At 42.3% G+C, this 14,078-nt stretch overlaps 1 protein-coding gene across 1 annotated transcript; it reads right to left on the bottom strand.

Moving 5' to 3' along the window:
* Window positions 1-1,272: 1,272 nt before the first annotated feature.
* On the bottom strand, window positions 1,273-1,620 carry LOC309546838 (macrophage migration inhibitory factor-like; the record flags this gene model as incomplete). The annotated part of the gene is made up of 1 exon (XM_082246529.1): window positions 1,273-1,620. One exon carries the CDS (start codon window positions 1,618-1,620, stop codon window positions 1,273-1,275), a length of 348 nt encoding a protein of 115 aa, XP_082102655.1.
* Between the last annotated feature and the right edge of the window lie 12,458 nt (window positions 1,621-14,078).

The raw sequence follows: 14,078 nt of genomic DNA on the forward strand, positions 1-14,078 counted from the left end.
TTATTGAGAAAGCATATAATAAATATGTACTAGATAATACAACAGTTATCCAGAGATTATCTACTGGAGGAAAAAAAAACCTTTGGATATCAATGAACATAAGAAATAGGAAACAATTTTAAAACCTAGGTATAGTGCACAAGCACACATGTTTCAGAAAAGTATTATTAGACATTGGGTAATGCTGAAGGATGATACGATTTTATTGGTAATATTGACAAGTAAACCTATAGTTAATTTTTTGAAAGCTAATAACCTGGGTCTAAACATTGCCATTGAAGGCTAAAAAGAAAAATACTACACAGAATCAGCTTAGTGGATTGGTAAGATATAAGCATGGTACGCAAACAAACGTTACACATTAGAGAATTTACCAACACTCGAATTAAAGATTTCATTGCCTATAACACTAAATGACTCATTGGCGTTGCAAGAAAGTATACGTAGGATGGGTTGTGGGTAAGAATAAAGGAATATACCTATATTATTATAGCGGAAAGTGGGAAATATTCACTTTCCAAGCATTTTAAGACTGTACATAAGAGAAGTCTCAAAGAAACCTTAATTTTGGGGGAAAGAGGATGTGAGATCAGATTGGAAAGGAGGCAACTATTTATTTAAAATATCAAGAAACAAAGGGGGGGGGATACAATTGTTCCGTAAAGGGTTAAATACTTGTATAGAACTTTATGCATCTGAATAAGCACATTCATCTTTAAAGACTTCATGGATCATTTTTATTTTCTTCAGTTTTAATTTTTTTTTCATATATTATATTATGATTTAATTATATCTTAGATTATTTTATTAATTTAAGGGTTAATCAGCCTAGAGGTTGGGGATCCACTGAATACATGGATAGACTGCATCTCTGTACAGCCATCCATGAGAAAGTGTATTGGAGGTGACACTGTGCTCCATCCAGATACATACCTGCAAGTGACTACACTCTAGAGGCTAGTAACGTGAGCAGAGTTGCCATTGGCTGGACTACCCAGACTCCTATGCACCACCAGAAGTGGAATCAGGTAAAAGGTTACTATGGGGTTGACGTACTAAAGGGAATTTTCAATTTACAAGGAAATTTTCACCTAGCTTAGTCTCTGTTTATAAGTTTATAATTCAGTAATGGTATACGTTACAGTTTACTTATTTTTTTTTAATTTTATTTCTTAAAGCAGTTTATTTAACAGTGAATGTATTACAGAAGAGTCTTGTCATTCTGCTGTGGTTGTTGTTGGTTTATCTGGTCAGAGACACTGACAGATATAATTAAGCAAAGGTAGAATTGTTCCAGCCCACATTAGCAGGATTTAAACCGTAATAATTGATGTAAACCCTGTCAGGGGAGATATGCAGACAACTGCTTAGTATATCACTCAGTAATCTGGTGTAAGTCTTGTTCTGCGGACCTCCAATCTTGCCAATACTTTTCAGGGAACAAAGAGCACATGGCTCTGTGGAGCCACCAAAACTCATTATTTGATCTGGCTGAATATGCACAGCAATGTACTCTGCCGGCTTGCCCGTGGCCTTGGCCAGCTGCTCGGTCAGACTACACAGCAGGTCCTCAGGAATGGCATCCTTGGGCACGTTAGTGAAGAGCTCAAAGGTGGGCATGATATATCCATGCAGCCAATCAGACAAGGTTCAGAGAGCAGAGAACACGTGGGATAGCCAGCCCCTTCCTACTAACCAGACCGTTCGCGCCTCAGCAGTTTACTTATTTATTTATTTATGTTAACAAAGAAGAATATTACTGGTCCATTTAGATTTGTGAGAACAGAACATTATTGTAAGGGAAAGTGAGTAAGACAAATAATAAAATATTTCAATGCTGATATGTGGTTTTGTTTACGGGAATACCACTGAAAGTCGGTGCTAAAAGATGAATCTTGTTTAGAACATTTATAGCTTTTCTTTTGCATAACACGAGGTCCAGTTTAAAGCATTTATCCTTTAATTCATTTTAATTGTAATTCTATTAGTTTCCACCCAAACTTTTTAACTGTACCTCAAAACTGAGCTCTTTATAATGGCCTAACCATGCCTTATTTCCTCAGCATTTAGATTGTAAGGTTTTTTTTTTTTTTTAGGAGTAGGCTAATCTCCCATGTCTGTTATTTGTTTTTTAATTATTATTTAGTGTCACGTGTTGGCACATTATAAAATAAATAGTTAACAATGTATATGTTCCTGTATAATTGCAATGGAGATATTGTATGAATAAATGTCAAGTGTTATGATAAAAATTGTCATCTCCTTTAAAAATAGGTAAAAAAAAAAACAATATCTTTTTCAATAAAAAGCATATATATTAGTTGATATTGGGAAAAAATACTGTGTCTATCTTTGTAAAAAAAATATAGCTAAAGGTGAACCACAGTGGAAAGTGTGAATTGCTTTACTATTTTAAATTTATTGCTCAGAATGTGACATAGAGGAGCACCTCTGTAGTGATAAATTCCTGTTTTCATAGGATAATTATCAATTTTCACCTGGACCTGGAAGAGGAGTAGAAGCGGTTAATTATACTGTATCTTGAGCCCTAACAGCAGGAGGATGAAAGAGTGCTGTGAGACAAGATGTTCATGCAGTGGAGCTATCATTCATGTGAAATGTTGAAAAAAATATACAGAAGCCATAGATACAGCACAGCAGCATGTTCAGTATCTGTAAAAACTATAAAATAAGCTTTTTTATTTATAGTAAAAAGTTTTCATTATACATCATGTAGTGGACCAACTTCAAACAATGGTTTGGTTACATGGAATGTATAATATAGCTGCTTGGCACAACTAATTACAAAGAGACTGCTATACCTGTACTTATACCATTTCTCAGCACCTAGCATAAGAAAATGATAACAGATTACCATAATCAATAGGCGATTTAAGAACTGTAAAATTTGACCTAAAGTCCATTTAATTCCAAAATACTTATATCCCTATGCCAATTTACATGTGGCTATAGACAGAGAACCATTGTGCTTCCAGAATTACATAAAGCCATCTACAGATACAGTATAATCATCTTGTGATCCTACTGATTAAAGAACATATTCTTGTGATGTTCCAACTTTGTGAACATATGAGCAGCATTTTTTGAGCAAAAATGAACAAATTCACATCTGTAGAAATCCTTCCTATCACAAACGAGTAAATCAGGGAAATCCAGGTCACTTTTTGATCAGGACATTCATCATATTCATGCATGTTCTCTTTGGATAGAGTTTTCATCCTCAGAGCACATTTTATTTTAGCTATAAATAATGGCAAGCTTGCCATTCTGAATGTTTTGTAAAATACAAATTTTATTTCCACTTAGAAATAGGCATTTTATTTAGTTTCTCTATGTGCTGAACAATAGGGGTTGTCAATCAAGTTTCCAGACAACCTTTTGAGAATCATGACATTTCAGCTTAAAGTTTAGTAAGGAAGTGTTCTTTTTAGTTCCATTCTTTAGATGTTATTGTGCATTTAGAAAGTATAACAAGCGTGTATCAGGGAAACTTCTGTTACTGATTGGGATTGGTTTACCAAAAGACAAATAGGCTTTTCACTTTAAAAATAAGCTGCACATTGCTAGGAAAGTTGCCCATAGCTTGGAGAATGAGGTGGTGTTTCACTTTGCAAAGAATAACTAATCACGTTAACCTCCCTAGCAGTATTCCCGAGCGTGTCTCTTGGTTAATATAGTGTACCAAAAGCAGTAACCCTGAGCCATACTCAGGATTACCCCAGAATCAAACTCACCTTCCCCTTGCGATCCCCCACTGTCCTCCCCTCTTTCCTCCAGCCATCCTTCCGCTGTCCTTTCGATGTGTGCTTGGCCGATGCCGGCACCTGTCTTCTGGTTCCCTTCCCAGCGAGCGTTGTGACGCAGGGGGGTGGCACCGGTGGCAGATTCAAAAATGTAAATACACCAAATGACATGATATAAAGTTGTGATCCTAACGAATTACACTGTATGATGCCATTTCACCACAGGATTTCACCTGGTCGCTTTTCCAGTGCCCTGCCTGTGCTTTTCCAGTGCTTTGTGCCTAGAAAATTGAGAACGACTATGGCGTCCAAAAAGCGTTCTTTTTGTGCAAATGCGCTTTTAGAAGCACTGGAAAAAAGTGAAATTGAACCACATTCACTATGTCAGGGGGAAATTTCCTTGCGTAGTGCAATTTTCTTGTAAAGTGAACATCCTATTTGTTGTTAATAAATCAACTCCTCTGTTTCAGCCCCAAGCACATCAACTTTAAGTCAACTAAGGGCATGCAGAATGATACAAAATCCTGAAACATATTAAATGTGCATTGTGTATGTCCTAAGTAGGGTTGAGCGGACACCTAGATGTCCGTGTTCGACGGGTTCGGCCGAACTTTAAAAAAAAGTCCGGGTCCGTGTCCCGGACTTTTACCGAACTTTTCCCGGACACCGAACCCCATTGAAGTCAATGGGGACCCGAACTTTAAGGCACTAAAATGGCTCTAAAACACCAAAGGAAAGGGCTAGAGTGCTGCAAATGGCAGCAAAACGTAATTAAGAGCATGGCAAGTGCTCTGCAAACAAATGTGGATAGGGAAATAACTTAAAACAACAAAAAAAAACAGAAAAATAAAACAATGTTCTTCTTCATCTCTGAAGGACGAGGCCCATATGGAGTAGGAGGGAGGTTGAGGTGGTGGTGGATGTGGCGGTGACATAGGCGTGCGCACAGGGTGTGCTGGGTGTGCCTGGGCACACCCTAATCACCTAGGGCACATAGCATTGCCAGTGAGGAGATGGGAAAGATCTCCCTGGGACCTGCTCTGCTCTATTTCTCCTTGCCTACAGGTACATGGCCCCGATACATTACTCTCCCTGCTGGCAAACACATGCATGTGTATTTCAACTTTGGGGTGCACACCTTAATGCAATAGGCTGCGCACACCTATGGGCGGTGTAGGTGGAAGCGGCGGTGGAGGAGGACCAGGGCCGGATTAACAGCATCATGGGCTTGGTGCTGAGGATTTTGAAGGGCCTTAAGGGCCGTGCCTTGCCATGCACCCAGAGGAGGAAGGGTGCAGCCATGCATGCCTAATTCAACATGGGATGCTGTCTCTGAAGCCCATAAACACATCCATGCATCGCCAACTGTCCCTCCTTGTCCGGCCTTCACGCTGTGTGGGGAGGTTCTGAGGGTGCTGCCTGGGGAAGCGAGCATAGAAGCCAGACTTCTGTGTTTACAAGTGACAGAAGAGCGGTAACAGTGAATATGGCCAACCCGGGGCCTATATAAAAGGTAGGGGCCTGGAGCTGCAGCTCCAATAGCCCCTACATTAATCTGGCCCTGAGGAGGAGGACGAGGTAGCCAACACTGCTTCTTTTCAAAAATTTTAAATGAGGGTACACCCCAAAAGAGTGAGAAAGAGCAAAAATGGAACAATGGGTGGGTAAGGTCGGTATCCATTGCTATTCTGCATAAGGTACGGAAAAGTCCCGTGGGATCCATGCCTGGTTCATTTTAATGAACGTGAGCTTGTCCACATTGTCTCTGGACAGGCGGCTGCGCTTGTCTGTTATAACGCCCCCAGCCGTGCTAAATACCCGTTCAGATAATACACTGGCTGCAGGGCACGCCAGCACCTCCAAGGCGTAAAGGGCAAGCTCAGGCCATGTGCCCAATTTGGAGACCCAGAAGTTGAAGGGGGCAGACCCGTCATTCACTACATGTAGGCGTGTGCACACATACTGCTCCACCATGTTGGTAAAATGCTGCCTCCTGCTAAGACGTTCCATCTGAGCTGCTGGTGCTGCTGTTTGTTGTGGCGTGCTGACAAAGCTTTTCCACATTTCGGCCATGCTAACCCTGCCTTCTGAGGTGCTGGCGGTGCCCTGGTTGCGTTGGCGACCGCCTCCTCCTCCTCCTCTGCCTTGTGCTTCCACTGTGGCCCCGCTGTCAGATGGGAATGCCAGCAGCATGGCGTCTACCAGCGTGCGCTTGTACTCGCGCATCTTGCGATCGCGCTCCAGTGAGTGAATTAAGGACGGTACGTTGTCCTTGTAACGGGGATCCAGCAGCGTGGCCACCCAGTAATCAGCACAAGTTAGAATGTGGGCAACTCGGCGGTCGTTGTGGAGACACTGCAGCATGTAATCGCTCATGTGTGCCAGGCTGCCCAGAGGCAACGAAAGGCTGTCCTCTGTGGGAGGTGTATCGTCCGTGTCCTCTGTATCCCCCCAGCCACGCACCAGTGATGGCCATGAGCTGGCCTGGGTGCCACCCTGCTGTGAACATGGTTCCATCTCCTCCTCCAGCTCCTCCTCCTCCTCATCCTCCTCATCCTCCAGAACTGTGCCCCTGCTGGACAATTGCGTCCCTGGCGTTTGCGTGTGCAGGAACCCACCCTCGGAGCCCCTTGCGAATGACTGCCCTGAAAGCCTTGGAAATGTTACCTCTTCATCCTCCTCCTCCTCCTCATCCTGTGCCACATCCTCTTCCATCATCGCCCGAATTGTTTTTTCAAGGAGGCATAGAAGTGGGATAGTTAAGCTGAGAACGGCGTCATTGCCACTGGCCATGTTGGTGGAGTACTCAAAACAGCGCAACAAGGCACACAGGTCTCGCATGGAGGCCCAGTTAAATTAAATAGCGGAATAGAAAATATGATCCAAAAAAAGTGTATGTATATCACACGTACACAACCACACTGGGCCCCAATTACTATTGTTTGTACCCCTAAAAGGCTAGATGAGGAGTAGGGGGAGTATGGAACAGGCAGCACCCTCAAACCTTCAGAAGTATGAGATGAACCCCAACAACTTGGAAAGGTGGATCTCTCTCACACGTACCAACACAGACTATCCCCCAATTTAACTGATCCCCAAAGGTTTTTGATTAAATAGCGGAATAGAAAATATGATCCAAAAAAAGTGTATGTATATCACACGTACACAACCACACTAGGCCCCAATTACTATTGTTTGTACCCCTAAAAGGCTAGATGAGGAGTAGGGGGGTATGGAACAGGCAGCACCCTCAAACCTTCAGAAGTATGAGATGAACCCCAACAACTTGGAAAGGTGGATCTCTCTCACACGTACCAACACAGACTATCCCCCAATTTAACTGATCCCCAAAGGTTTTTGATTAAATAGCGGAATAGAAAATATGATCCAAAAAAAGTGTATGTATATCACACGTACACAACCACACTAGGCCCCAATTACTATTGTTTGTACCCCTAAAAGGCTAGATGAGGAGTAGGGGGGGTATGGAACAGGCAGCACCCTCAAACCTTCAGAAGTATGAGATGAACCCCAACAACTTGGAAAAGTGGATCTCTCTCACACGTACCAACACAGACTATCCCCCAATTTAACTGATCCCCAAAGGTTTTTGATTAAATAGCGGAATAGAAAATATGATCCAAAAAAAGTGTATGTATATCACACGTACACAACCACACTAGGCCCCAATTACTATTGTTTGTACCCCTAAAAGGCTAGATGAGGAGTAGGGGGGGTATGGAACAGGCAGCACCCTCAAATCTTCAGAAGTATGAGATGAACCCCAAAAACTTGGAAAGGTGGATCTCTCTCACACGTACCAACACAGACTATCCCCCAATTTAACTGATCCCCAAAGGTTTTTGATTAAATAGCGGAATAGAAAATATGATCCAAAAAAAGTGTATGTATATCACACGTACACAACCACACTAGGCCCCAATTACTATTGTTTGTACCCCTAAAAGGCTAGATGAGGAGTAGGGGGGGGTATGGAACAGGCAGCACCCTCAAACCTTCAGAAGTATGAGATGAACCCCAACAACTTGGAAAGGTGGATCTCTCTCACACGTACCAACACAGACTATCCCCCAATTTAACTGATCCCCAAAGGTTTTTGATTAAATAGCGGAATAGAAAATATGATCCAAAAAAAGTGTATGTATATCACACGTACACAACCACACTAGGCCCCAATTACTATTGTTTGTACCCCTAAAAGGCTAGGAGTAGGGGGAGTATGGAACAGGCAGCACCCTCAAACCTTCAGAAGTATGAGATGAACCCCAACAACTTGGAAAGGTGGATCTCTCTCACACGTACCAACACAGACTATCCCCCAATTTAACTGATCCCCAAAGGTTTTTGATTAAATAGCGGAATAGAAAATATGATCCAAAAAAAGTGTATGTATATCACACGTACACAACCACACTAGGCCCCAATTACTATTGTTTGTACCCCTAAAAGGCTAGATGAGGAGTAGGGGGGGTATGGAACAGGCAGCACCCTCAAACCTTCAGAAGTATGAGATGAACCCCAACAACTTGGAAAGGTGGATCTCTCTCACACGTACCAACACAGACTATCCCCCAATTTAACTGATCCCCAAAGGTTTTTGATTAAATAGCGGAATAGAAAATATGATCCAAAAAAAGTGTATGTATATCACACGTACACAACCACACTAGGCCCCAATTACTATTGTTTGTACCCCTAAAAGGCTAGATGAGGAGTAGGGGGGGTATGGAACAGGCAGCACCCTCAAACCTTCAGAAGTATGAGATGAACCCCAACAACTTGGAAAGGTGGATCTCTCTCACACGTACCAACACAGACTATCCCCCAATTTAACTGATCCCCAAAGGTTTTTGATTAAATAGCGGAATAGAAAATATGATCCAAAAAAAGTGTATGTATATCACACGTACACAACCACACTAGGCCCCAATTACTATTGTTTGTACCCCTAAAAGGCTAGATGAGGAGTAGGGGGGGTATGGAACAGGCAGCACCCTCAAATCTTCAGAAGTATGAGATGAACCCCAAAAACTTGGAAAGGTGGATCTCTCTCACACGTACCAACACAGACTATCCCCCAATTTAACTGATCCCCAAAGGTTTTTGATTAAATAGCGGAATAGAAAATATGATCCAAAAAAAGTGTATGTATATCACACGTACACAACCACACTAGGCCCCAATTACTATTGTTTGTACCCCTAAAAGGCTAGATGAGGAGTAGGGGGGGTATGGAACAGGCAGCACCCTCAAACCTTCAGAAGTATGAGATGAACCCCAACAACTTGGAAAGGTGGATCTCTCTCACACGTACCAACACAGACTATCCCCCAATTTAACTGATCCCCAAAGGTTTTTGATTAAATAGCGGAATAGAAAATATGATCCAAAAAAAGTGTATGTATATCACACGTACACAACCACACTAGGCCCCAATTACTATTGTTTGTACCCCTAAAAGGCTAGGAGTAGGGGGAGTATGGAACAGGCAGCACCCTCAAACCTTCAGAAGTATGAGATGAACCCCAACAACTTGGATAGGTGGATCTCTCTCACACGTACCAACACAGACTATCCCCCAATTTAACTGATCCCCAAAGGTTTTTGATTAAATAGCGGAATAGAAAATATGATCCAAAAAAAGTGTATGTATATCACACGTACACAACCACACTAGGCCCCAATTACTATTGTTTGTACCCCTAAAAGGCTAGATGAGGAGTAGGGGGAGTATGGAACAGGCAGCACCCTCAAATCTTCAGAAGTATGAGATTGTGTTCACTGTACCCCACAAAGATTGAGTTCACTGCACCCCACAATGATTGTGTTCACTGCACCCCACAAAGATTGTGTTCACTGCACCTCACAAAGATTGTGTTCACTGTACCCCCCAAAGATTGTGTTCACTGCACCCCACAAAGATTCTGTTCACTGTACCCCACAAAGATTGTGTTCACTGCACCCTAAAAGGATGTTGTTCACTGCACCCCACAAAGATTGTGTTCACTGCACCCTAAAAGGATGTTGTTCACTGCACCCCAAAAAGATTGTGTTCACTGTACCCCCCCAAAGATTGTGTTCACTGCACCCCACAAAGATTGTGTTCACTGCACCCCAAAAAGATTGTGTTCACTGTACCCCCCAAAGATTGTGTTCACTGCACCCCAAAAAGATTGTGTTCACTGTACCCCCCAAAGATTGTGTTCACTGCACCCCACAAAGATTCTGTTCACTGTACCCCACAAAGATTGTGTTCACTGCACCCCAAAAAGATTGTGTTCACTGTACCCCCCCAAAGATTGTGTTCACTGCACCCCACAAAGATTCTGTTCACTGCACCCCACAACGGATTTTGTTCACTGCACCCCAAAAAGATTGTGTTCACTGCACCCCAAAAAGGATTTTGATCACTGCACCCCAAAAAGGATGTTGTTCACTGCACCCCAAAAATGATTTTGTTCACTCCACCCCAAAAAGATTGTGTTCACTGCACCCCACAAAGATTGTGTTCACTGCACCCCAAAAAGATTGTGTTCACTGTACCCCCCAAAGATTGTGTTCACTGCACCCCACAAAGATTCTGTTCACTGTACCCCACAAAGATTGTGTTCACTGCACCCCAAAAAGATTGTGTTCACTGCACCCCAAAAAGGATGTTGTTCACTGCACCCCAAAAAGGATGTTGTTCACTCCACCCCAAAAAGATTGTGTTCACTGCACCCCACAAAGATTGTGTTCACTGCACCCCAAAAAGATTGTGTTCACTGCACCCCAAAAATGATTTTGTTCACTGCACCCCAAAAAGGATTTTGTTCACTGCACCCCAAAAAGGATGTTGTTCACTCCACCCCAAAAAGATTGTGTTCACTGCACCCCAAAAAGATTGTGTTCACTGCACCCCACAAAGGATTTTGTTCACTGCACCCCAAAAAGATTGTGTTCACTGCACCCCAAAAAGGATGTTGTTCACTGCACCCCAAAAAGGATTTTGTTCACTGCACCCCAAAAAGATTGTGTTCACTGCACCCCACAAAGGATTTTGTTCACTGCACCCCACAAAGATTGTGTTCACTGCACACCAAAAAGGATTGTGTTCACTGCACCCCAAAAAGATTTTGTTCACTGCACCCCAAAAAGATTGTGTTCACTGCAGCCCAAAAAGATTGTGTTCACTGCAGCCCAAAAAGATTGTGTTCACTGCAGCCCAAAAAGATTGTGTTCACTGCAGCCCAAAAAGATTGTGTTCACTGCAGCTCACACACAGAAAAATGGATGTGGATCACTGACACCTGCCTATCTCCAATCCCACACCACACAGCAATATCGATTGTAGTTTGTAGAACACAGTTTCCCTAAAATTCAGCAGACTCTGTCCCTAACAGGATTGAGAAGAGATCGTAGATCAGGATTGAGTGCAGATTCACCCCACCCCCCACACAGCAATATCGATTGTAGTTTGTAGAAGACACTGACCCTATAATTCAGCAGACTCTATCCCTAAAATGCCTACAACTCGCCCTGCCTAAACACTCCGACCTGTCCCTCAATTCTATCCGGACACAAATGGTTTTTTCCTGCCTATCTTTCCCTAATCAGCAGCCAGCACATTGATGTGTGCTCTGTCCCTTAGCTAAGCAGCAGAATGACGCTGCTGCGGCGGCTGCCTCGAACTTATAAAGACTTGGTCACATGCTTCAGACGGCCAATCACAGCTACTAAGACATTTGCAGGCATGGCTGGGATGGCTTAAGGCACACCAGTTAAACGATTGTTGATTGGCTGTTGAAAGCCCGCCATGAAAAGAGCGCCAAAGCATGCAAAACCCGGAAATAAAACGACCGAACACGGATTTTTACCCGAACATACAGTAAAGTGTCCGTGTCCGTGTTCGGGTAAAAAAAATCCAATTATTCGGTACGAACACGAATAATACAGTCCGTGTTCGCTCAACACTAGTCCTAAGCAAAGGCTCTGTTATATTCATAGCAGCATATGCCATTAATCCGATGTCTACCATGACAAGAGTCAAGACAAATTACTAGAAACTCAGAGAATCTGTTAGCATGTGCAATGTCTTTTCGTTTGAAAATGCGTTATATTTTAAACATTTTCTTGTAATGTATGCTTTTTTTAATTTGAGGGTAAATCCATGAATTTTCATCAACTATTTTACAACCCAATTCCAAAAAAGTTGGGACACTCTACAAATTTTGAGTAAAAAAGAAATGGACTAATTTACAAATCTCTTAAACTTATATTTTATTCACAATATAATATAGATAACATATGAAATGTTGAAAGTGAGACATTTTGAAATGTCATGCCAAATATTGGCTCATTTTGGATTTCATGAGAGATACACGTTCCAAAAAAGTTGGGACAGGTAGCAATAGGAAGGCCAAAAAAGTTAAATGTACATATATGGAACAGCTAGAGGACCAATTTGCTACGTATTAGGTCAAATGGCAACATGATTGGGCCAAGGCTCATTTAAAATGGACTGCGGCAAAGTGGAAAACTGTTCTGTGGTCAGACAAATCAAAATTTGAAGTTATTTTTGGAAAACTGGGACGACATGTCATCCGGACTAAAGAGGACAAGGACAACCCAGGATGTTATCAGCGCTCAGTTCAGAAGCCTGCATCTCTGATGGTATGGGGTTGCATGAGTGCATGTGGCATTGGCAACTTACACATCTGGAAAGGCACCATCAATAGGGATGATCGAATGGTCCGGGTCGACCATCGGTTCGACCCGAACATTGACTGTTCAAAATTTTGTCCGAATTCCGAACTTTTTGCGGAAAAAGTTCGGAATTCGGCAACCAGAACTGACCAAAATGCAATGGGACAGGAACTGGGCTTTAAAAGCCTGTGATTGGACCAGAAACATCAGTAAAAGCCAATTGAGGTCCTGTCACGCCTAAGCGTTTTTGTTTCAGGCGTTTATTGGGCTTTTTTGTGGACGTCTTTGGAGGCAGGCATGACATCTAAACTTCTGTGTAGGGTTATATATACACACACACATATATGTACATATACACATACACACATATAGGTGTGAAAGTAGCGGGACCCCATCCATGCGCTAATGAAATTATTTTCAGGGATGTGGCTCCGCTCCTATCACACCTATATGTGTGTATGTGTATATATACATATATGTGTGTGTGTATATATACCCCTATACAGAAGTTCAGATGTTATGCCTGCCTCCAAAGACGCCCAAAAAACCGCCTGCAACAACACACCTGGGCGTTTTTGTTGCAGGCGTTTACTGGGCATTTTTTGGGCGTCTTTGGAGGCAGGCATGACATCTGAACTTCTGTGTAGGGTTATATATACACACACACATATATGTACATATACACATACACACATATAGGTGTGAAAGTAGCGGAACCCTATCCATGCGCTAATGAAATTATTTGCAGGAGCGGAGCCACATCCCTGCGCTAATAAAAATTATAAGAAAAATGATCTTTTTTTCTGGTTCTGGACATGCTACAGAGCTGAAACTTCACATGTACACTTTTTAGATCCCCCAGACACTAAATCCAAAGAAATCTCATTTTTTTTTCAATAATTTTTTCAATAATTGGCTTTTTTCAATAATTGGCTCTCTTTAAAAAAAGAAAAATTTTAAGAACTTTTTTTGGTGTGATTAATAGTCCCTGGGGCATGGCCCAGAACCCTAGGCACTTTTTAGGGGCATTTATTGGGTTTTAGGGCTTAAAAATTGTGTTTTTTGATTACCGAAGTTCGGGTCCCATCGATTTCAATGGGGTTCTGGAATCCGGACCCGAACCGAACTTTTCAAAAGTTCAATCATCCCTAACCATCAATGCTGAAAGGTATATCCAAGTTCTAGAACAACATATGCTCCCATCCAGACGTCGTCTCTTTCAGGGAAGACCTTGAATTTTCTAACATGACAATGCCAGACCACATACTGCATCAATTACAACATCATGGCTGCGTAGAAGAAGGATCTGGGTACTGAAATGGCCAGCCTGCAGTCCAGATCTTTCACCCATAGAAAACATTTGGCGCATCATACAGAGGAAGATGCAACAAAGAAGACCTTAAGACAGTTGAGCAACTAGAAGCCTGTATCAGACAAGAATGGGACAACATTCTTATTCCTAAGCTTGAGCAACTCGTCTCCTCAGTCCCCAGATGTTAAAAAGAAGAGGGGATGCCCCATAGTGGTAAACATGGCCTTGTCACAACTTTTTTGAGATGTGTTGATGCCATGAAATTTAAAATCAACTTATTTTTCCCTTAAAATTAT

The sequence above is a fragment of the Pelophylax lessonae genome (assembly GCF_965119305.1).
Source record: "Pelophylax lessonae genome assembly, chromosome: 1".
Classification (NCBI taxonomy): Eukaryota; Metazoa; Chordata; class Amphibia; order Anura; family Ranidae; genus Pelophylax; species Pelophylax lessonae.